Source organism: Leuciscus leuciscus, assembly GCF_965113295.1.
Source record: "Leuciscus leuciscus genome assembly, chromosome: 10".
Taxonomy (NCBI): Eukaryota; Metazoa; Chordata; class Actinopteri; order Cypriniformes; family Leuciscidae; genus Leuciscus; species Leuciscus leuciscus.
Genome location: NC_138734.1, coordinates 10,569,580 through 10,594,990, shown reverse-complemented (window position 1 = coordinate 10,594,990; position 25,411 = coordinate 10,569,580). Strand labels below are relative to the sequence as shown.

Genomic DNA, 25,411 nt, shown 5'->3' with positions numbered 1-25,411 from the left:
AATTACTAACAAGATGTACCGCTCACTAGGTTTTGAAACAGCCACTGTGCGGGTAGGTTGGAAAGCAGTACAAATCTGCTACGGTTTGCGTTTAAGGTTGGTAGACTTTGTCTGACCTAAAAGGACTTTTAAGATATAATTCCACTCTACGCAAAATCAATTGAAAAACACACAAACTTTAATATTAGTATTAAATACTAATAAATAAAACTTTGCAAAGTGAATCACTGGTAGCCTATGTATTGTTTTTGTTTATTTTTTTTTACTTTTGACTCCCTTTTTACTTGACTGGGTGTAATAATAATATACAATTATGTCATACATAAATAATTATATTCTAATATTATTATATTATTATTGCCATTAATCAAACTATGGACCCATTTCACAGGCTGATAATGCTGAAAATTTGACATCTTTCTTGTCTGATCTCGACAGTCAGACAAGATCAGACATTCTGTAAATGTGAAAATCATATTTTGGTATATGCACCATTTAAACGTAGCCAGTCACCAAAGGAGCACAAGAATGTACTCTGAATTACATATTTTAACATTGTTTTGCTTTGATTTCTTAACTCATCAAGCCTGACCAATGTCAGAGTCTCTAAAGATCCTCTGGATGACGGCTATCAGTAGTATCTTGAATTTTTGTTTGTGCTCAGAATTATTTTTATTTTGTGCTCAGTTTATTTCTTTATAGAATATTTGTTGGGACATATAAAAAAAAAATATATATATATATATATTTTAGTAGTGTGTGTACTGTGTATAATAATTTTTTTATATACATGCAAATGTCTATAAAAAATTAATTATACACAGTACACACACTAGGCTACTAAAATATATATATAGGCCTATATATTTTTTTTAAGAAAAATGTGTTTTTATATAAAATATAATACAGTGTGTGTGTATATATATGCAAATCTTTATTAAATATATACATATGTGTGTATTTATTTAAACAAAATAATTATTCACAGTAAAATATATTATGTAATTGTAAATGTACACATATTATGTAAACACACAAACTTTTATTTTGGATGAGATTTTTCGCTGCCTAGCACATACATGCATATATTAATTAAATGCAAATGTATGATGTGTTGCACCTTTATCAATGACTTGTCAGTTGAATGTATTATGGCTTGTGCTATTGTAAAAGTATTGTGTGGAAAACAAAATAAAAGTCCTTTGTAACATGTTTATGTTCGGTTAGATAGGAGACAGCCCAATATTTGAGTAGACTGGCAGATGTTTATTTAAATTTTTTAATGGATTAGGCATGCAAAACATATAAGTAGCTGATAGGCTGTCTGGTTAAGTTTTTGAAAAATGTAAAAAAAATGTTCTGGTACAGATGAATAAACTACCAGACATTCCCCAATGACCTGGAATGAATGAAAACCTTCACATATATTTTACTGATAGGCTTTCTGTCTTGGGCACAAACCTGCTACCAGATCTCAGCATATCTCCAAGAGTGGAGCCGGCGGCGGAGAGTTCAGAACATCTGGCACTGGTGTCACGTGGGCCCAGACGGGACACTGAATGCCGCATTGTGTGGAGGACTGACAGAGAAACGGGAATGAGCTTCTCAGATGGGTCAGCATGGAGGGCCAAAGACAGAGTGAGAGAGACAATCTGAATGAATAAACAGAGTTCCCACTACTAACAAGTCTGCAGTTTCAGGAGGGAGAGGAGCTCTGGGTTCTGTTTCACTCATTCTCTCTCTATCTCTCTGTCAACCTCTCCATGTTTTTTCAGTTTATTTGTATAATGGATTCTAAAGATATGACATTAGGAAATGTGAGGAAATATGTTCCAATTGTACAAAACTGACATTTGATATTTTATTACTGGCAGGAAACTCAGCCAACATTACAATAGACCTTAGTCAAGGGTAAATGCCACTTTAATGCGCCACAATTGAAAACAAGGCTATAAGGCTGTTTAATGTGTTGAACTATTGGGTACCCTTTTATTTAAATGTGCTCTATGCAGGATTTTTGAAGAAAAAGTATAGACTACTAGAAGTGTGTGGTGGTCTACAGAGACACTGTCCTATGCCTGTATTTTCTTTTTTTGAATTCCTGTGGACGTTTCTGAGCTGCACCTTTGGCCAGTGCATGTACAGCTCCAGCAAATGATGACGTACGGCACAGGTGAGGGCAGGACTTGGGAAGTCTGTCTTGGGAAGCTCCTCTAAGTTCTCCTATCTCGACACAAAAACAATTCGCTAATGTTGTTATTGGCTTAATTATGCATTGTAATTATGTTTTTACGACACGTAATTGTTGTTTATTAGCGAGCTAGACTGAAGATAGCTCACAAATTACAGCCAGTCACCTAACTATTGGCGTAACTTCTTATATACACAAAAAATATACACATAAATGCTATTAATGCATGATAAACAAATAGCTCATCGTTCATCTGCCCGTTCCCAGTTTCTTGAGTCAGTTGGGATGCGTGTGCAACTGATATGATGTCCGAGGAGAGGCAAACAGTAACTAAAAATCCTGCATAGTGCACATTTAATATTCAGCGAACAAAACATCCATCTCTCCATAATATTTCCAATTGTCAAAAAAAAAAAAAAAACTCTTAAGATAGTATTGTCATATTGTGCAGAAAATAAAATTAACCATTTGTACAAATTGTTAATTAAAAAAAACCTCTAAATACATCCTATTGCATGCACTGTTCGTCTATCCCACAGCCTCGTCTTCATTAGCTAAATGTAGGCCTGGTTTCACAGACAGGGCTTAGAGTAAGCCAGGATTAGGCCTTAGTTCAATTAGGACATTTACTGTAAGTAGCTTTTATAAATGTGCCTGAGAAAAAAAACATTACTGGTGTGCATCTTGAGATAAAACAATATTTTGAGATATGTCTGTGTAAGTTGCTTTTAGTTAAAACAGCACAAACATGCATTTTAGTCTGAGGCCAGGCTTAAGCCTGGTTTGTGAAACCAGGAGATAATGTGATAAAACATTTATTAAATTTCATTACTGTGGCTAACATTATTACATTGTCCAACTTTACAACAATTTTAACAAGACATTGAGTTATAGGCCACTTAACATGATTTGTGTTATGTGTTATTTTTTTATTTAATGATTTGTTGTAAGTATTCCACAAAATTAAACACAATTTTATAAATGAAAGGTAAAACTTTTGGTATATTCAGGAAAATATTTTTTAGCATTTATCAGCAGAGTTATTAATGCATTTGTGTGCAACAAATAGACTGAAATGGTGGTAATGGTGTTATGTTACAATAAAAGTACAATCACTTGCAGTTATCTTTACTGTAAGGTGCTGCTAGCTGTTCACTTTACTTAATGCATAGAATATAACACAATGAGCAATGAAATAGTGAAGATCCACCTGTCTTAGACAAATAAAAACGTATAAAAATAAAACCACTTTTTTTCTCATAAAAAAACGTGGAAAACTACGAATAGTATTTCATGTGAACGACCAAAAATACTCTATATTTACATCACAAGTTCTCTTGAAGACAGTCACGCTAACCTCCTCATACTTTCTTGTGCGTTTTTCCCCCATTTTTCAAACGTTGTAAGGCCTGCCTTGTCACTTACGTCATTATTCTATGTGACATCAGCAGGAGATGCATTTCCTTCCTGTCGTGGGTGTGAAAACGAGGTTCCTCTTTACAGAAATGCCGCTCTGACATGAGCAACTGTAGGCTGTTGGGAAGTTCCTTTGGTTACAGGCATTCTTGGCTGACAGATTGGACTGAGTCAGCACTTTACTTGGTTGTACCTGTGTTGGCAGGTCAATCCTGTTGGCCCCACGTCACAGAGTCCTGTGTGTGCCCCTCAAATCCAAATCCTTTAGAACGTTCCAAAATGCTTTTTTTCTTGGACTTCTTCCTCTTTATCTCTGAAGGAAGGGGAGTGAAAGACCTGCCATCTGCTACATAAGGAAATGACAAAGACGTTTTCTTGTAGACACTGGTGATTGTAGGGTAATTCCCCTCAGAATCTATGTCCATAGGTTCCCCCATCTTTGGCTTGATCTCTGAGCAGGTATACATGCTTTCCCAAGGCTCAGGTTTGATCTGTCCTTTACGCTCATTAGAAAAGGAACTGGATATTTTACATGTCCTGTCTGGATCTTCTCCATCTTCTGACTTGAAGTGCTTGCTCTCGTGCACACTCAACAGCACTGCTGATTTACATACCTTTGAGCAATATCTGCAATTGTGTCCTCTATCTGACTTTTCTAGGTGTTTTTTCTCGTGACTTTTCTTAGTGGCAAGGTAAAGGAACCGCTGTGGGCAGTAAGAACATCTGTAACGTTTTTCCATGCTCAGACTGTGGGATGCCACATCCGAGCTGAAACAGGAGCCATCCTCAGTGCAGCTCTTGCAGATAAAGTCACCACTATCCTCTGCAGTGGGCCCAGCTGTGCTGGATTCAGGGGGACTTTGTTTACCACATATTCTGCAGCGTGGCTGATGGCAGCTGATGATGTGCATGCTGAGGGAGGTCTGGCTAGAGAAAGAGCTCTCACAGCTGTGGCAGGAGAAAGCTTCCTTTTGGCTGCTAAGCCTTGGCTCCCTCCTGACCCCATAGTTGTCTGCTGAGATCCTCTCATCTGGACAGAACGGTGTCTCTCTGAAGTCTTCGTTGGCTTCAGGTGACAATGGTCTCGTGTAGCATCTCACATGTTTCATCCTTGTTCGTTTGCGTTTCAGTTTCTTACCCCTCTTTTTAGGTTTATATGAGTAATAGGGTCGCCATAGTTTGTCACTTTCAGGATCATTTGGGTCATCATATGATTCATTTTTTGTGACTGATGTTGTGACTTCTGTTCTCAGTCGCAGACTTGGACTTCCAATACTCTCCTCTGCAGGGCTATTTTGACCTATGCCCTCTTGTCTCCAGCTTTTCCTTTTCCTCTTTTTTGGAAATAGCTTTGAGCCTTTTATTTTTCGTCGAACAATTGCCTCGTTGCCAATCTTCACTGTTATTTGGCAGAGGGGAAGGACTTGGTTGTCAACGGATGGGCCTGGACATGCAGGCTTAGCAATGTACGTTTCTGTCTTTCCACTAGGTGGCTGATCCGGTGTTATGCTCTCGGGTCTTGCTTGTAGCAGCTGATTAGCCATGTCCTCAATGGTTTGTGCTGCTGCTGACAGTTCACTCAGCCTGCTCAACCCTTCGAAGGAGCAGACAGGTGGTATGTTGAGGAATGGAAGTATGTCTGTGCTGTTTTCTGTGTTTTTCTCTGTTGACGAATCTCTGTCGCTTCCATTTGTAATGAGAGAGGTCCCTTTGTTTTTCTCTATCACTTGTGAAGAATCTGTAAATCTGTGGCTGAAGAGCGGTGTCCCTTTGCCATCAAATCCAGACTGTTTCTTGAAATCAGTGGAGAGGTGTTTTGAAGGATGGTCCATCTCAGATGACATTGGAAATCCTATGTTTTGGTCACACGGTTTCTCAAAGCTGATGCGAGGAGTTTCTGATGCCATCATTTTCGGAGTGGCCATGAATGTCACTGGCATTGAAAATAATGACTGACCATTAACAACATCTGAATTAGTTGTAGGTACTGCACAGTCAAAAAGTGTGTGGGGGGAACAGCTGCCCAGTGGTTCACTGAAGGAATCATCATTGCCCTCGAACCCTTCAGAGTATGTCTGACTGTATGACTTATAACGTTTCTTTCTAAACTTCATTGGGAGAAGCCTGTAGAGCTTTATGGGGTAGACACTACCCTTGAATCCACCATTTGCTGATTTTTTATTGACAGCCAGCTGTGGATCGATGCCATGAAAGGACTTCTGGTGATTCTTGAGGATGTAATAAGTCAAGAAGGTCTCCAAGCAGAAGATGCACTGGTACCGGCGTTCCCCAGTATGCCAAATCTCGTGCTTTGTGCGGTACTCAGCCAGAGCGAAAACTTTGTTGCAGTAGTGACAAGGATAGGCTCTATGCCATGAGTGTACATTCTCATGTCTTTTTAGGCTGGAAATGGTCACATAAGCCCGTTTGCATACAGAACATTTATATGTCCTTGAAGTGCTACTTGTTTTTAAGGTCCCATTAACTTGATCCTGAGACAGCTCAGGGGGACTAGTCATTGTGGGGTCTAAACTTAAAGGGATATGGAGATCTAGTGGAGGTGAAGAGAGTTGCGTTGTATTTTCATTAGGTGAACCATTAGAGACTGGGACTCTCAAAGAGTCTTTATTATTTGTCTCTAACTCAGATGGACCTTTTAGAGATTTCACACAAACCTGCTCATGATTGCGCAATCTTTTCAGATGCATAAACTTTTTATGGCAGTACTTGCAAAACAAATGACTGACAAATCTTTTGTGTATTTGCATGTGGATGGTGAGAAGCGTAGAGTCATTAAAGGTTTCAGGGCATTGCTGGCAGCAGAAGGCGGGGACACTGGGTGTATTCTGAGGACTGAGGCAGGGTGGCTCTGCATCCTGAGAGGGTGTAACGTCAAGTGGTGGCAAGAGATCAAGGCTGGAATGTATCACTGGTGCTGCATCTGAGGATAACTGGGAGGAAGATAATGGTTCAACAGTAGCATTTTCCACTGCAGATGTGCCAGTAATAGTGGGCATAGTTGCACCTGGCTCAATTGAGAGAGATGGAATACCGTTACCATGTATACGACGCTTCTTTATAGGTCCAAGTCTATTGTTAACCACGGGCTTAGCTGGAGGAACGGCAGGCATGATTGTTCCGTTATCGTTCCCCTGGCTAACCTCTTTAGATTCTTGCCCCTGGCTCACTGCATACGAGTGCTCTGTTAGAGCATGGGCAGGCTCACTCTCTGTGGGTGATATGCTTGTATCTTGGGAGCTGGAAGGAGAATGCACTTCCTCAATAACTTTGTTACGGTGATCCAGTGTAGAGAATGGGTTGTTTACTGCCCCAGCCTCAGTAATAGAGAAAGCATTGGTGATCCTTGGGCCCTTGGAGCAGTCTAACTCCTCAGGCTTGAGTGTCTCTTTTTTCAGTGTGCATGTGTCTGCCAACTTTGACTGACTGTTTGATCTTCCGCAGCTTGCAGAGGCTTTACCTTGCAAGAGACCAGAGCTCTGCCTTTCAAAGTCAAGCAATTTCTCCAGAAAGGGAATTCCTAAACGCTTTCCAGCTGCCACCAGAGACCTACTGTCCTCTGTACTACTTGACTCGACTCTGGCATTGTAGATAAAGTTTAGAATGCTAGCAAAGACCTCAGATTTTAGGTCTGTTAACTCCAGCACCTGGCTGGATGTGTAGACATCAGGCGTTTTGAAAGCATTACGAAAATATCCACTTGTGGCAGCCAGTATGTTGCGGTGAGCGCGGAATTTGACATCCTCCACAACGATTATTACATCACAGAATAGGCCTTGAGAACGCTGTTCACTAAGATGACTGAGGACAGTTTGGGGGTGGGAATTGTCCACCAGACCAAGAGTGCTGGGGTTGACCACAGTCATCTGCAGAGAAGAGACAGAAAGTAAAAAAAAAAAGAAAAACACAAAAAACAATCTTTTAAATCTGTGAAAATTATGGCTACTTTTGAGATGACAGCATATGACCTTTGTTTTTACCGGGGGTAGGGAAAGGAAAAATAACTGGATGAGGTATTCAACGTACTTCATGAACAAGTCACTGTTCACAGATCATCACTGATCATGCCACTAAATTTAGCCCAGGCTGAATGACTTCTCCCAAAAGTGAAAATTCATTTTCTTGCTGTTCCGAACTTGCTTTTTTTTTTCTTTGGCAGACCACAAAAGAAGAAACTCCTTTGTGTTCCACAGAAGAAGGAAATACCTACAGGTTTGGAATAACATGTGGGTGAGTAAATGGTGACATCATATTTTTTTGGGCAGGTGAACCATCTCTAAACAAATATAAATTTTTGTGTATTGGTTTATCGTGAAATTTAACCATTAATTAAATAAAAAGCAGAAAGGAGACATTTTAAACCACATAATGAGAAGTGTAATTATTTGTTAACTATAATAAGATTAGATTTGTAATCTAATCACATCAAACCACTAGATGGCAGCATGACTCAACTCATAAACTCAACGCCACTTAGTTCACTATCATGTCTATTAAACAGTAATCATGTGAAGCTAGTACATAATGTACAGTGGTAAGCAGATGCAGTTACCTTTACAACCAAAACTGTAATATATGCAGTTCTTATACCCAAATATTCATAATGACCACATCAGTTATATAGTGCAAAGACATATGATGTTGTTTTGATGCAGGGAAATGAGGTGAAAGCTAGTAGAGATTTATTATTGAGGATGTTTGCACACTGCCATACCGGTCTTTATTCGACCATATTTTTGTGCTCAAGATTACAGAATACAGAAGCATACTTTGTGCAAGGTAAGTACACATACATAGAACATAAAACAGAAGTAATTGCACAGAAAAACAAAGAAATGCACATGAAGAACTGCAACAATTTGCATAAATAGGTTACAATCCTTAAAAAGTATTATTTAATATTTAAATAAATATTTTGCCACTGACCTATGCACTTCCATCTCCATTTGGCATTTATTTTTAGGACAGCTTAGTTCACTGGATAATGAAGGATAAGAATGGTGACTTATTGCTCATCATTGCTCTTTGCATTAATGCATGTGTTGAAAGCCACACTATGATCCCATTATCTGCTGGAAGAAGTGAGAAAGAATCCATCGCTGGGAAAGTGCTGTCCTCTAACCGGCACTTCCACAAAGTAAAATATATTACTCAAAATAAAGTTATAATTAATGAATTGCTGGCAGGAAACATCAACTGTAACCCAGAACTCCAAGCATTAGGGGGCACGGGAACAGGTGAAGCTAAATTAAACTAATGGACTGTTTGTCAGTGGCATGTCTGCTGTGCTTCTATTGACAATGGCTCTTTGGTAACATATTGCCACGTATGGTTCTCTCAATGAAAATGATCCCAGGGACACTAATAGAGATAAGTTTACCTGGCCTAACTCATGATTATTAAAGTTTATGCTGACGCTGCTTCATAGACCTTCATAGAGCGCTCATCTATATGACCATATTATTATTAATAAGACAGATAAGGTTGCTTTAGCCGTGGGGAGGCTTAACTTGGCCCTTTCTGCTGTAATGAGAATACTTATGCCACCTGATAGGCCAGATCCTAAAGGCTTATATTGTGACTGTTTATTAGTGTTATTTCACCTTCAAGTTTCTGTATTTTCCTGAACAGATTGCTCTTTCCGATACTCTACTCATAAATGAATTTTTTTTCTTCATTTACCCAAGCCTGTTGCAAACCTGTACGACTTTTTCTTCTGCTGAACACAAAAGATGATGAAAACATTAGGAACCAAACAACATTGGAGACCATTAACTTCCAGTATATGGAGAAAAAAAAACACTTCTCACATTTCTCAAAAATATCTTCTTTTATGTTCTACACATGAAATTAAGTCATACAGGTTTTGAACAACACAAGGATGAGTAAATGTTGACCATTTTTATTTTGGGGTGGAGTATCCCTTTAAAGCAAAGAATACAGAAAACAAAAACAATACATAACATGACCTGTTTAGACTTGAAAAAATGATGAAACAAATATATATATATATAATACAGATAAATATTTCTGGATATAGGCCTAAATGAATCATAGTTTTAAGTTATATCCTGGACGTATTGTGTATAATTGCACCTCTGTCACACAAGATAGCTTCGAGCTATTATATTTTGAAAAAAATATACCTACAAAATCTTCTACCTATAATAACATCTTGTACTTTTTGGCTATGTATGCAGACTTGAATACATAACATGCCATAATTATGATTTCCTTACTCTGACGCAAGATCTTACCAAGTGCACTTGAAGGCAACAGCAGACCAGGCAAACACAGGAGCAATATACAGAACACACAAGCACTAATGAGGGAGCAAAACACAGCTGAACACAATTAGGTCATACATTTGACAGAGACTAAAGACTCGCAAGAACAAGATGATTTCAAAATAGAAGTCATGGATAAGCAAAAACAAGACATTAAAAAACAACACAAAATCCTTAAGAATAATAACAGATGTGTCTTGTATTGTCAATGTTTGTACATAATGATTTATAAGCAGTAGCCTACCTTGGAGTTTTTATTTAAACTTCAATTTTCATAATATTTCAGGAAAAAAACGTTTTAATATTGTATAATATAATGAGAAAATGCATTTTATTAATTTATTATTTACTTGTTTATATGCCAGCTGTCAGAGAGTGGGAAGATGAAATGTGAAGAGTGAAAAAGGGACAGCTGCAACCAGATGTAACAGGGAAAGGTGGCAAATACTGCATTAAAATGCAATCTCTAGAGATCAGCCGGCCCTGGCAGATATAGATGTGTGTGGCACAACACAAGCAAGTAAATCACAGTAAAAGAGCTAAACAGTGTGTTATAGTGTACATGAACAATATATAAATATGAAAAATAATAAAAAATAAATACAAGCATTAATTTATCACTGTACCTAACATATTTAATTCATGAATCGTTAATTTTCATTGACTTTAATGTATTTGTCTTTAGTTAATGCATTTGTCTGAAAAAGTAATGAAGATTTGGCTAATTTTTTTATTTTTTTGTCCTTCATTTTCTGTCAACGACCCAGTGCATGACACTCGTTTGACTCATTAGTTGGCTAAACTACATAGCGGCACAATGAGGAAATGAACAAAGGTCAGATTCTCCATCTCCCTGCTGGAAGAGGAGCACAAAAGCTTTTGAATATCCATCCTAGTAAACTGACCTATTTCTGCTTCTCACTATCTATTTCCAGTTCAACTGCTCCCCACGAGGAAGAGTGACCTGCCACTGCAAAGTGGAAATATGTCAGATGCAGCAACACTCATGGCCAATGTACTAGCAAAGCACAACATATTGTTTGGCGGCACAAAGCTCAAAGTGAATACAGTTTTTCATATGGATTGTTTACGTCTTTTGTCTCTCATTTGCACTATTTTCTCCTCTCTTACTCTTTTTGTGTACGAGGCCCTAGTTTTGTCTATGTGACGGTGATGGAATGTCCAAATCACATTGTTCTTTAAATGAATCACTGCAATGTAGTTTTTAGGCATTTACTTGTGTGGGAGCCTAAAATGAAACACTTGGGCGTCAAATGACCTTTTTATTTGCCAAATTGCAGAATTGCTTTTCAGACACTTGCACAGATGACAGTCATCGCTAACTTTGCATTTTCTGTATGTTCCCATCAAGTAAAAAAAGATAACGCTTTGTGCCATTGTTAGTAGATTAGTTTCCATTGGAGCACTTGTAGTAAACTGACCATGTTCTAGTACGTACACGGACTAGATGCTCTGCAATGTGCATGCGTTATTTTTTCAGTAATGTACATGATTCTGGCGAGAAGGTAAAATTTTGCGTGCCTCTGTTGAGAGTTTTTTTCTTTCAACAGAGCAGCCATTTTGAAACCACGACAAAAAGCATCTTGGTATAAAGTAAAATGGCTGCCTGTAAATGTTCTATTAGACTGTAGAGGTCGATCTTGTTTGGGCTAACAATTTTGGATTTTAGAATCTAAATTCTGAGACATTAATATTACATATTAAAATGATTGACAAGCAAAGCCATGGTCAGAGCTCAGTTTCTGAACAGACAAACTAGTTTAGAAGATCATTTCCTCAGGCTGTTCTGTGGTCACCCTGATGCATTATGCGTTACTCATAAAGAGAAAGGAAACAACAGAACCACAAAGAAGACATATCTGCCTCTGATCATCAAAAACATGACACAGCAGTATTACTCAGCCTGTACCTTTACTCTGCATTAAACAACACAGTCTGGATGTAACATCATGCCAGCTTTTATTGCTATGCTGCTGCTGAGGATCTATTTTGATCTGGACTGTTTGTGATTGCGCTGAGCGGGAGAGACAGACCTCTCTTAATCGCTGGGAAAACATCCGCCTGCTCCCTGTCTGACAGGCCTCCGTTGTCACGGCAACATGCTGTGGCGCAGCACTTATTGGGATTTGTATGAATGGCGGCTGAGCAGGCAGTTGTGCTTTCTGTCCAGAGAAAAACGGTTCATTCTTACAGACTGCGCCATGTTGGGAAGCCCCGGTAGCATTTAGCTGCGGACAATGGCCTGGGATCACCATTATCTGCATTGGTGTGTGAGTTCAGTGGACTAGTACGCAGTCAAAATCACATCCCCTAGGCTCGAAGAGCTGGATGCCAATGCGAATTTGAGTTGAAGGGCCCTTTTACATTAAAAAACAAAACATTTAGGCTCGCTATTTGTTGCTTGGGCCGTTAAAGGTTTCTTCAACATTCAGGCATTTTATATAGGCGTACAATACATTTGTTGTCCGTGGATGTATCACCTGCCACACCCTTAACGTGACTTACCATACCGGATAAGCGAAATGGCGGAAAAATAAAAATCCCCCACCTTCCCTCAAACCGTTCTGTACAAAATAAGAGAAACATTTGCCTATGAGTATGAAATGTCCAGTCAAATAAAGAGCGAAAACATTAGCTTTCATTCTTACAGATAAAACCACACAAGTCTTCATGCGCTGCTCTGTAAAAAAGCGCTCGACTATGTCTGTTTGAAACTGGAGGGGAAAAGCATGCTGAACGTACCTTTATTTCAGTTAATCAGAGAAAGCGTTTCAGTGGATGGAGAGCGGAAAACATCGCTCACGCCTTCCTCTACAGTTCCTGCGATCCACTGATGGCTGGAAAAAGAGGTTTCGTTTGCAGGCGAAAGTGTTACAGCTTTTTTTTTTTTGATTCAACTCGTCGCTTGCTGCTCTCTGCTGCGATCGCAGTCTCTCCTATAAGTCTATCCTGCTCGCTCTCTCTCTCTCTCTCACTCTCACACTCTCTCTCTTTTTCGTTCACCCTAGTCCCAGTGCCCTCTCTGCATGAGACGCCCAGTCCAGAGGTGGCAGGGGGCATCAGTCTGCTCCACTGCACCCTGCTATAGGTCTCGTTCCTTCCGTACGCTCGCTAGCTGGCCACCAGGGTCTATTCGCCCACTGTGGAGTTTATAAATAGTCGGGCAAGGCAGCTCCACTGCTGTCTGTGCATTATTAGCAGCGGATAAGAGATGCGGCGTGCTAGCAAGGACTGCAACTTCATTAACCACTGCAAAAGGGCAGCAGGAACGAGAGAGCGCGGAAAAAACGGATCAGCACACGTTAATGTGTGAGAAGCGCTCGCATGCCGTGCATGTGAGGAGGATGCAACAATGCAACCACCAGTGTCAAAACAAAAATGGCACCTGGCGCGAGGCAGAGTCTGACATTTTCCATCACGTAGAATAAATAACGGCGGTCTGGTTGCTGCTATTTTAGATGAGCCTCGCTGCCCCCACCCCTCCAAAAAAAGATCATGAACAGCGATGCTTTTTGATGCACAGGCACACACGTTTGTGTTCTCTGCCTGTCCCTCGCCCACCTTATGAAACATGCTTTTCTCTGGTCCGGAATGTGTTTCTGCACATCTGAATGTGGCTGTTTGCTGTTGTGGCTAAGCTGTACCGCTATCAATGCTGCAACATTTTTATATGTGCATCTTTGTGGAGGTGGTGGGTGGGTGTGAGAGAAAGAGAGAGAGACGGCACAGTCTGCTTCTCAAACGCTCATTTCTGAAATCAAACAGAAGGAGGGCGAGCAGCCGAGGAGAAAGAGAGGATGAGAGAGCGCATGAGTAAGCAGAAATGGTGATTTGAGATAAGGTGAGGACGAAGGAACATGGCAGGCAACTAGAGAGGGGTTTCAGCGAAAGGTTGAAAAACCGCCGTGGACAGAGAGTGAGTGAGTGCGCAAGAGCTCTGAAGAGAGAACGAGAGCTCGGAAGAAAGTGGAAAGGTGGTGGGGACTGTGAGATCACCTTCAACATGGCTGCTGATTGATGCAAAGGGATGCGGCTGTTCTGCAGAGAACACGAGAGAGGGAGGAGATGGGAGGGAGAGAATGGGAGAAAATGGACAGGGAAAAATAGGAGGAGCAACTTCAAATTCCATCTGCAGGTTATTAAATTTTATAGCCCAAACTGGGTATGTCTTTATTCAGGGTGAGGACTGCAAATAAATACTGCACACGAATTCTTTGAATACTTATGGTTATTTAATTTGTTATGCTTTTTTTTTCTTACAATATTTATTTTCTCTAAGGCTTCTCCTTATTTTCCAACATATTCTAATCACACTAACACTTGTCCCTCTTTTGCTGTAATGACAGCAGCACTTCAGCTGAACCAAAACCTGATGAAACTTACTTTCATTAGTGACCTAAAAATATGGTAGAATTCTATTTTTCTTAGGGTTAAATTTCTAAAGATCTGAAAACTATTTCCACATTTAAATGAGAACAAAAATTCCCAGAAGTGGGTGGCATCTGTAGATGGCATCATGAAGAAGGGCTTATTCCACTATATTTATGCTATATTTATTTAGTTTTCAGTCAAATAAGCTCTTGCTTACATCTGAGTTAAATGTACCAGAACTTCTTTTAAAGTCGGTGAAGTGTCTCTTTAAAGCTTGCGGAAGACCGCCTCCTTCGGCTCGCAGTGCATCATGTGAACCTAATGCCCAGATACCAGCGGTTATTTCTGGAAACAAGGCTGAGTGCTGATTACCTGGGTGCCAGGAAGACAAGCTCCTGTAACAAAGGCTGCATTCACTAGTGGCCTGGCCTGTGTTCAGCTCTTAGGTTGTTTTATAAGTGAACCACTGATGGTGAAATAAGAATCAGAAGCTAGACTGATCATTGATCTCTCCATGCAGTCCACAACCTCTCACTATCTGCTTATACATAATTAGGAATATCCAATTTTTGGATTGCCGTAATATGTCTAAACAAATTTCATACATGATATCAGTGTTCCCACAGTCCTGGAAAATACTTATAATTAAAGTCATGGATATTTATCAACTTCTGCTACAAGATCATTGAAGTACAGTTGTAATTGAAATGATTCGACCCCCATTGCAAATCAGTTTTATTGGCAAAATTTACAGACTTTCAGCTGTTTCCAATGAACGAATCAAAATAATTGAAATATCTCAATTCAACAAATGTTTCAAGTGGTTTCCTAAAATTCAGCTGAAAATGCAACTTTTAATGTCTTCTGCAGTCTCAAAATTATTCAACCCTTCATGCCAAACATCTCTAGTACTTAGTAGAACAATCTTTTGCTGTTATGACCTGCTGCAAACGAGATGTATAACCAGACACCAGCTTCTGGCAGCGTTTATGAGAAATCTTAGCCCACTTCTCATGAGCAATGGCCTCCAGTTCAGTAATATTCTTGGGTTTGCGTGCTGCAACCGCCGCCTTCAAATCCCACCAGACATTTTCTATGGGTTGACTGATGGCCACTGCAGAATCTTCCAGGATTTCTTCTGCAACCAAGCCTTGGTGGAATTTGAGGTATGCTTGGGATCATTGTCCTGTTGGAAGGTCCAATGACGCCCAAGCTTCAGCTTCCTCTCTGACGGCATGATGTTTTCTCCTAGGATTTCCTGATAAATCCAATGATACTTCAATGAATCCATCTTGCCTTCGACACGCTGCAGGTGTCCAGTGGCAGAGGATGCAAAGCAGCCCCAGAGCACCACCGAGCCCCCAACATGCTTAACTGTAGACATAGTGTTCTTTTCAGCATATGCTTCATTCTTCTTCCAGACATACAGATCCAGTTTTATTTCATCGCTCCACAGAACAGAATCCCAAATCTTCTGTGGCTTATTTATATGATTTTGAGCAAATTGGAGGCGACTTTTCTTGTGCTCTTGTACTTCTTGGGAGTTTTGGCATGCGTTTAGTACACGCCTTTCTGTGCAAGCTGAAAGCTCAGTGCCTGTTGCCACCAAGTCTTGCTGCGGGTCTTTTGCAGACACTTGAGGGTTTTTCTGAACATGCCTTCTGTTTGCAGCCGTTGATAGCCTTTTTTTCTTTTCTTTTTTTTTTTACCCTGTCCAGGTCGTGTAACCACTGTTCCTTTAACTTTGAACATGCAAACCATGCTTCTAACGGTGTCTCTAGGAACATTTAGTGCCTTTGCTATTTTTGGGGGGTTTTTTTAATCATGTTCCTTGTTTGTGAAGGTATTGATATCTTCTCTTTTTGGACCATTCTTTTGACTTAGCCATATTTCTAACATGCAGTCAAACGTGACACTCAACAAACCTAGCCAGTTCATATATTTTAGGTGTTCTAGCTCAAGCACACATGGTGCAACTAATGAAGCCCTTGATTAGTTGCATCAGGTGTGCTTGAGACAACACCTGTTTTGCATATTTGTGCAGTTGTGAGCTGTTGTGTAACTATAAGTAAATAGTTATTCAGGGGGTTGAATAATTTTGAGACAGCAGAAGTCATTAAAAGTTGCATTTTCAGTTGAATTAGGGGAAACCACTAGAAACGTTCTTGTGTTGAGCTATTTCAATTACTTTTGTTTGATTTGTTCATTGCAAACATCTGAAAGTCTGTAAATTTAGCCAATAAACCTGATTTGCAATGAGGGTTGAATAATTTAGATTAAAACTGTACCTATACTGAATCTACATTTTGCATGCTATATTGCAGTGAGCGTAACTGCTTTGGAACAAATAACTGGATCCAACTGGGATAAACATTACAAAGATTTTTTTTTTTGTCTTATTGGACTTAAAAAGTTAATATATCTATATACAAGTAATATAAATAATTATATCTAATTATGTAAATATATTAATTGCAAGGATTGTAAAATTATATGTAAAAAATCTTTATCTGGAAAGAGAATAGAAATTCATGGGTTAAAAAGAGTAGGTCCCCTGGAATATAAAACCCCTCCATGTTAATATATATATATATATATATATATATTCTAAAAATAAAAATAAATAGTTATATAATAAACAATTAATACACTGTAAGAAAAACGAATAATATTTTGGCAGAAAATTACCAGTACCTTTTCCATTAAGTTTACGGACCCAAAAACCAAAAATAATGCAAAGCGTAATTAAAAATATATGTAAAACACCAGTGAGAAATCAATACAGAAAATTCCTTCCCATTAACAGTATATTGGGATGCATTTTCACAAACTTTTCTTGGAAAATACATAAATAAATACAACATATATTATTTATTATCATTAATATTAATATATTAATATAATATTGCTTTTGCTATATTCAATTGTTACATTATTGTACTTTGTTTTTGTGTACAGTTTTATGGTTATGTGTAAAATAATGAAATGTATTGCAATATTTTTTACAATTTATATCTGTAATATGTATTTTAATCTTACTTAATTATAATAAACGTACAAATTAAAAGATGTGTGGGTGTCTTCTTGATCAAGGGTGGCAATATTTCTCCGTTCCCTGTATATTTACATGAGAGGTTAAGAAGTTTAGAGATAATAGTGTAGTGGACCATAAATTATAACATTTCTATTCCAGTTTCAGCTGCTATTACCCTAACCCCTAACAAAAACTGAAAGTTTGAGACTATTACATTGTACAAGTGATTACCCTCTGGAAAAAAAAAAGGTTGCAATGAATTCTTCTGCAATGCGATACCGCTTCTAAATAACCCAGAGGTGTAAGGAGTTTAGTCATCACTGAGTCATACCAAGTAAGCAGTGAACCGTTAGCAAACAAGTGCTGCATAGCTGAAGTACTTTTGCTTTTTGTCACTATATAATACGTCTAGCAGGCTGTGGCCCTGAAAGTATCAAAGATGCTAATACATCTGAGGCCTGTCAAAGTGAGGCCTACTCTATGCTATGTAAAACCACGGTCCAAAGTGAGCTCATTGCATCAATCTTCCACTCAAGGCCAAAATGGCCTGAAGTATAACATGAAAAAGCGAAAGAAAACAAACAGAACACTAATACAAATCGCTCTGACTATCAAGATGAGGCCTAGGTCAATATGTGGGCTATTGTGTTTCGTAATGAATTATAGATGGAAACTTTGCCGCTCATGAAACAAAATGGTAGCAGGGAGCTATTCAGCTCAAGAGTGAATACATCAAAGACAGACAAATGAAAATCAAACAAGAACATCACATACGTATAATGGTATAACCACAATAATTTTGTTGTCTTGCTGGAACAAAAGCAAGAGGGCAGGTTACAGTTCTACATTTCCTGCTATCAAGTGACTCATTAAATTCTAACTCTTTAAATGACGCAGTAAGATTAAAATCCCTTTACCAACCTGACGTTTGTTCATTCCGCTCCTCATAATCGAGATCGTCTTTCCTCTGGTCCCTGTTGGTACGGTTAAATGTGTGCCTGTGCGAGGAACTACAGTGTTGTGCCCCCTGGTGGTCATCATGCAGAATCCCCAGTCCTGCAATTTTTAGTATGCATGTTTTTTTATTATAATTTTACAATATTTCATCTTGTCACTATTCAAAAATTCCACAGTTATATCAATAATCATGTTATAGTGCAGGAAACATTTCGTTTTATGCCATTTACAAGATTATTATGTCACTATTACAGTAAGGCCCGCCTTTATTGGAATGCAATCAAGAGAAATGCACTCAAACGACTGTCTGGATGGATTCCCACAGTATATGCTCAAAACAAGCTTGCACACACAAACGCACACTAATCTCGCTCGTGGACACTCAATCGTCTGGCCCAAAGTGGAAAGCACAGCGTACATTTTAATGCCTCTTTTTAGTCAGCATTAATGGACAATCTCTCAGTGTGTTAGTAGAGTGAGTAAGACAGCGAAAGAGAGAGTTCTGAGTGAGCGGGGCTGATATATACCTGATCTATTCCTCCTCCTCTTCCATATTTGAGCAGCTGTAGATGTAAACAGTCTGGCCCAGGGTGAGATCAGTTTGTTCTGCCATGGTTGTGAGGAGAGCGACGAATAGAGACTCGGCAACACAGTTTCTCCTCAGGGCCAGATCAGCTGCTTTCTCTCTCAGCAGTACTTCCTTTGTGCCGTGTGTGTGTGTGTGTGTGTGTGTGTGTGTGTGTGTGTGTGTGTGTGTGTGTGTGTGTGTGTGTGTGTGTGTGTGTGTGTGTGTGTGTGTGTGTGTGTGTGTGTGTGTGTGTTTGAGTGTCAAGGCCGGCCAAAGCAGCGCCTCTCTGTTATTCTCTCAGCCCAGCAATCGTTCCACAGGCCTCTGTCAATGCTGCGTCATCAAGCTGCTGTCCTGGCCCTAGAGAGAGAGAGAGAGAGAGATGAGAGGGAGGGGTTGGAAAAGGGAGGGAGAAGCAACGGAAAGAAAAAGAGGGAAAGCTAGACTTCCTCTCAAACGGTTTTGAAACGGTTACAAGCTCTGGATAGTGGATACTATTTATCATTCTGTCAGGACGAGCACAAAATATTAATTTAATTCTGTTACTATCATTTAGTATTCTGTTATGAGTGGTGTTTGCTAAGGCAAGTATCAGTATTACTATTGTAAAAATTCTTTAAACAAATCTTTAACTTTACAGTGATAGTTCACCCAAAAATGAAAATCTGTCACCATTTACATACCCAAACCCAAAGGACTTTGGTTAATCTTTGAACCACGAATGAAGATATTTTTAATGAAACCTGAGTGAAAGGTTTCTGTCCCCACATTAAAAGTCAAGGTTATCAAAACTTGGAAGATCCAAAAAGGTTATAAAAGCAACTTAAAGGAGGCATGAAATGGAAGTTGCAATAGTCTTTTCTTCCCTTCTGTGATGTATATATATATTTTTTTTAAATATATATAATTAGATCTTGTAATGAAACTTCTCTTATCTGGTGACTGAACTTGTCTAATCATTTAGTCCAAATAAACCCTGTCCCTTTCTTAAATTTGACCAGAAGTTTGAATTCAGATCTGCTACCATCAAATCTACAGCAACTTTAATATTAGGTTTTGCACAGGCAGAACCCCTTACACTTACTTCAGAATATGTACAAATGTAGTTTTCTTACCTGTTATAAAATGTCTCCTGTTTCTCTCTGAGGGTTCTTTATAGATGGTTGAAAACTAGGCCATTCTTCTCAAATCATTGGCAATCAGCATGTTCTGTTGTGACAATTACCCTATACAGTAGTGTGACAATATGACCCATTATAGGGTCAAGTAAGGGATAATGTACATCCAGCCGGTTGTTCTCTCAAAATAACCCCCGACAGGGTGATGAGGACCCCGACGCGAAGCAGAGGTACGTAAACCCCATTAACTCACTGTAAGGGGATTTACAGTCAAATACCCAGAACAAGAAATTATTCATTTAAGACAAGAGTCAGATTTATAATAAATTAGAGAAAAATTTAGTTTGCAGTTTCATCAGCAAAAGTCAGCTTCAAGACTTGCCTTAAAGTCACGGCTACTTGCCACATAAGTAAATAATTAGACACAAAAAAACTCACAATCACAAACAATAAGGCTATTGTGATTTTCAAAACATTTGGTAGCCTAACTAAACATAATTGTATTAAGTTTAGTGACAGCAAGTTGCAATAATTGGTATAGGCTACTGCTTTTATTATTGCTTGATACAAATTTTACAATTTCAATTTAATTCTTGTGGTTGTATTCCGATCTTGATTCAATTTCGACACGACGTAGTAGGTACAGTAGATACATGTTAAGTTTTCTCAAGAAAGAAAATCTCACCTAATGCTGTAAACATAGGCTACAGAGAGCCCTGTCAGCTGGTATAACTAAAGGTTAAAAATAACAACTCAAATTAAATATAGGCTAGGCCTAATGCGTTTTTTATTACAACAACAACTTTATAATATTTAAAATATTTAAAAAAGTAAAAAATATAATAAATATGTAATATAGTGCACATATTTAGCAAATGACTCATTTATACCAATACTAAATACATTATAAAATAGGCTACACATTTTTCTAGCCAACTTACCTGCTATGGTCATTTAATGGCTTCCCTGAGGTAAATGTAACCTTATGTGAGGTAACGTTAGCCTACTCCAGCTATTTTATTGACCTCTTTCCACGGTTGAAAAACACTGATTGGTCGATATTATGTATGAGGCATATACATTTCAGTAAGTTGTACTGTATCTTTCAACATACCTATTGATCATTCGTGTTTATTTACTATGAACTAGTAGGCTAGTAAAGATAGATGATCGGTTCACGTGCCGCTTGAACTGAGGCGCTACAGCGATCTGTCACATTTAAAAGCGCCAAAACGGTAGCCTATTTATTGTTTGAATTTGGTAATAAAATTGACAGAATCTGAGAGCTGAGAATTTGTTTCATATCAATAGTAACCTGCTCTGTCTTGCCTGTCGGTGTCCTCTTTGGTTTGCAATTTTTCTCTGTGTGAGTGGCCTGAGAGCATGTGAAACGGGCCAATTGCGTGAGTCTCACGCTGAATGATTAAGAGTTGCTTATGATTAAGTACATGTGTGACAAGGCAACCCGACTAAAAAGACAACCAGCAAAACAACGGTTTTAAGTAATTTACTAATTTTGACTCTAGTTACCAAATGAGTGTCGCTAGTTTAGCGGGATAAAGTTAGTTTTGTTTTCGATATTCCCCAGACATTCGCTGAAAAATGGCAATACCTCACAAACGACTTGGCCAAAAATTATTTAAACCCTATTACCGATAAAAAGGCAAGGCTTAAAATATTTCACAAGCTTAATTTTCCGTATTTTCGCTCTATATAATAAGCACTGCCCCTCAAAAGCCGACGCAATGTGAGTTTCTCCGGAAAAGCTCGCTCTTGACGGAGATGCGAGTAAGGGACCGTGGGGAAAGTGCACTTTTTCTTCGTTTTTAAAGAAAACGCAGAGTGTGTGTTTTTGTAATAGCTTTTTGATTTTAAAGGGCCTATTGACATGAGACCAGTGCAGTTCGGTAGGGGGCCTCAGTGGGCATCTTTAACAACCTCTCCTTTACCCGTACTGGCGGAAATCGGTATTGCATGTTCAAAATTAACATTCATTTTGAAATAGCTTTGTCCAGCAGTGAGACAGAGACATCAAACCAGTGTCATTAAGTAGAGGAGGACAGGGGACAACTTTCACAACCTCTATTTTTACCCCTACTGGCAGAAATCGGTATTGCATGTCCAAAATTAACATTCTTTTTGTAATAGCTTTGTCCATGAGTTAGACAGAGACATCAAACCAGTGTCATTAAGTAGAGGACGACAGGGGACAACTTTCACAACCTCTATTTTTACCCCTACTGCTCTATTTTTACCCCTACTGGCTGAAATGGGTATTGCATGTCCAAAATTAACATTCTTTTTGTAATAGCTTTGTCCAGCAGTGAGACAGAGACATCAAACCAATGTCATTAAGTAGAGGACGACAGGGGACAACTTTCACAACCTCTATTTTTACCCCTACTGCTCTACTTTCACCCCTACTGGCGGAAATGGGTATTGCATGTCCAAAATTAACATTCTTTTTGTAATAGCTTTGTCCAGCAGTGAGACAGAGACATCAAACCAGTGTCATTAAGTAGAGGACGACAGGGGACAACTTTCACAACCTCTATTTTTACCCCTATTGGTGGAAATCGTTATTGCATGTTCAAAATTAACATTCTTTTTGTAATAGCTTTGTCCAGCAGTGAGACAGAGACATCAAACCAGTGTCATTAAGTAGTGGAGGACAGGGGACAACTTTCACAACCTCTATTTTTACCCCTACTGCTCTACTTTCACCCCTACTGGCGGAAATGGGTATTGCATGTCCAAAATTAACATTCTTTTTGTAATAGCTTTGTCCAGCAGTGAGACAGAGACATCAAACCAGTGTCATTAAGTAGAGGACGACAGGGGACAACTTTCACAACCTCTATTTTTACCCCTATTGGTGGAAATCGTTATTGCATGTTCAAAATTAACATTCTTTTTGTAATAGCTTTGTCCAGCAGTGAGACAGAGACATCAAACCAGTGTCATTAAGTAGAGGAGGACAGGGGACAACTTTCCCAACCTCTATTTTTACCCCTACTGGCGGAAATTGGTATTGCATGTTCAAAATTAACATTCTTTTTGTAATAGCTTTGTCCATGAGTTAGACAGAGACATCAAACCAGTGTTATTAAGTAGAGGACGACAGGGGACAACTTTCACAACCTCTATTTTTACCCCTACTGCTCTATTTTTACCCCTACTGGCTGAAATGGGTATTGCATGTCCAAAATTAACATTCTTTTTGTAATAGCTTTGTCCAAGAGTTAGACAGAGACATCAAATCAATGTCATTAAGTAGAGGACAACAGGGGGCAACTTTCACAACCTCTATTTTTACCCCTACTGCTCTATTTTTACCACTACTGGCTGAAATGGGTATTGCATGTCCAAAATTAACATTCTTTATGTAATAGCTTTGTCCATGAGTTAGACAGAGACATCAAACCAATTTCATTAAGAAGAGGAGGACAGGGGACAACTTTCACAACCTCTATTTTTACCCCTACTGCTCTACTTTCACCCCTACTGGTGGAAATCGGTATTGCATGTCCAAAATTAACATTCTTTTTGTAATAGTTTTGTCCAGCAGTGAGACAGAGACATCAAACCAATATCATTAAGTACAAGACGACAGGGGACAACTTTCACAACCTCTATTTTTACCCCTACTGCTCTATTTTTACCACTACTGGTGGAAATCGGTATTGCATGTCCAAAATTAACATTCTTTTTGTAATAGCTTTGTCCAGCAGTGAGACAGAGACATCAAACCAGTGTCATTAAGTAGTGGAGGACAGGGGACAACTTTCACAACCTCTATTTTTAGCCCTACTTTCACCCCTACTGGCTGAAATCGGTATTGCATGTTCAAAATTAACACTTTTTGTAATAGCTTTGTCCAACAGCAAGACAGAGACATCAAACCAGTGTCATTAAGTTGAGGACGACAGGGGACAACTTTCACAACCTCTATTTTTACCCCTACTGCTTTATTTTTACCACTACTGGTGGAAATGGGTATTGCATGTCCAAAATTAACATTCTTTTTGTAATAGCTTTGTCCAGCAGTGAGACAGAGACATCAAACCAGCGTCATTAAGTAGTGGAGGACAGGGGACAACTTTCACAACCTCTATTTTTACCCCTACTGCTCTATTTTTACCACTACTGGTGGAAATGGGTATTGCATGTCCAAAATTAACATTCTTTTTGTAATAGCTTTGTCCAGCAGTGAGACAGAGACATCAAACCAATTTCATTAAGAAGAGGAGGACAGGGGACAACTTTCACAACCTCTATTTTTACCCCTACTGCTCTATTTTTACCACTACTGGTGGAAATCGGTATTGCATGTCCAAAATTAACATTCTTTTTGTAATAGCTTTGTCCAGCAGTGAGACAGAGACATCAAACCAGTGTCATTAAGTAGTGGAGGACAGGGGACAACTTTCACAACCTCTTTTTTTAGCCCTACTTTCACCCCTACTGGCTGAAATCGGTATTGCATGTTCAAAATTAACACTTTTTTGTAATAGCTTTGTCCAAAAGCAAGACAGAGACATCAAACCAGTGTCATTAAGTAGAGGAGGACAGGGGACAACTTTCACAACCTCTATTTTTACCCCTACTGCTCTACTTTCACCCCTACTGGCTGAAATGGGTATTGCATGTCCAAAATTAGCATTCTTTTTGTAATAGCTTTGTCCAGCAGTGAGACAGAGACATCAAACCAATGTCATTAAGTAGAGGACGACAGGGGACAACTTTCACAACCTCTATTTTTACCCCTACTGCTCTACTTTCACCCCTACTGGCTGAAATGGGTATTGCATATCCAAAATTAACATTCTTTTTGTAATAGCTTTGTCCAGCAGTGAGACAGAGACATCAAACCAGTGTCATTAAGTAAAGGAGGACAGGGGACAACTTTCACAACCTCTATTTTTACCCCTACTGCTCTACTTTCACCCCTACTGGCTGAAATGGGTATTGCATGTCCAAAATTAACATTCTTTTTGTAATAGCTTTGTCCAGCAGTGAGACAGAGACATCAAACCAGTGTAATTAAGTAGAGGAGGACAGGGGACAACTTTCACAACCTATATTTTTACCCCTACTGCTCTCCTTTCACCCCTACTTGCGGAAATCGGTATTGCATGTCCAAAATTAACATTCTTTTTGTAATAGCTTTGTCCAGCAGTGAGACAGAGACATCAAACCAGTGTAATTAAGTAGAGGAGGACAGGGGACAACTTTTTACCACTACTGGCTGAAATGGGTATTGCATGTCCAAAATTAACATTCTTTATGTAATAGCTTTGTCCATGAGTTAGACAGAGACATCAAACCAGTGTCATTAAGTAGAGGACGACAGGGGACAACTTTCACAACCTCTATTTTTACCCCTACTGCTCTACTTTCACCCCTACTGGCGGAAATGGGTATTGCATG

General features: G+C 39.0%; 1 protein-coding gene and 1 long non-coding RNA gene across 7 annotated transcripts; both read right to left on the bottom strand.

Moving 5' to 3' along the window:
• Window positions 1-1,847: 1,847 nt before the first annotated feature.
• On the bottom strand, window positions 1,848-19,002 carry zbtb38 (zinc finger and BTB domain containing 38). 6 transcript variants are annotated; one of them, XM_082182864.1, is made up of 3 exons: window positions 18,823-19,002; window positions 18,260-18,394; window positions 1,848-7,491 (listed from the first exon to the last, which is right to left on the bottom strand). In XM_082182864.1, exons 2-3 carry the CDS (start codon window positions 18,377-18,379, stop codon window positions 3,814-3,816), a joined length of 3,798 nt encoding a protein of 1,265 aa, XP_082038990.1. In that variant the 5' UTR covers window positions 18,380-18,394; window positions 18,823-19,002; the 3' UTR covers window positions 1,848-3,813. The 6 variants fall into 6 exon arrangements, with proteins under 6 accessions (XP_082038990.1, XP_082038992.1, XP_082038994.1 ...); XM_082182866.1 differs by lacking the exons at window positions 18,260-18,394; window positions 18,823-19,002 and adding exons at window positions 12,439-12,497; window positions 12,676-14,244; XM_082182868.1 differs by lacking the exons at window positions 18,260-18,394; window positions 18,823-19,002 and adding exons at window positions 7,652-7,831; window positions 8,552-10,811.
• Window positions 19,003-19,007: 5 nt separating this feature from the next.
• On the bottom strand, window positions 19,008-21,525 carry LOC309508607. The gene is made up of 2 exons (XR_014209598.1): window positions 19,979-21,525; window positions 19,008-19,223 (listed from the first exon to the last, which is right to left on the bottom strand). It is a non-coding gene; the product is annotated as an uncharacterized lncRNA (long non-coding RNA).
• Between the last annotated feature and the right edge of the window lie 3,886 nt (window positions 21,526-25,411).

What these genes read in the sequence shown, in the direction of transcription:
- zbtb38 (XM_082182864.1), bottom strand. Translation starts at nt 18,379, where the DNA reads ATGATGACCACCAGGGGGCACAACACTGTAGTTCCTCGCACAGGCACA. An exon ending in GCGGAATGAACAAACGTCAG is followed by an intron (nt 7,492 to 18,259) that starts GTTGGTAAAGGG and finishes TCTTCTCTGCAG; the next exon opens with ATGACTGTGGTCAACCCCAG.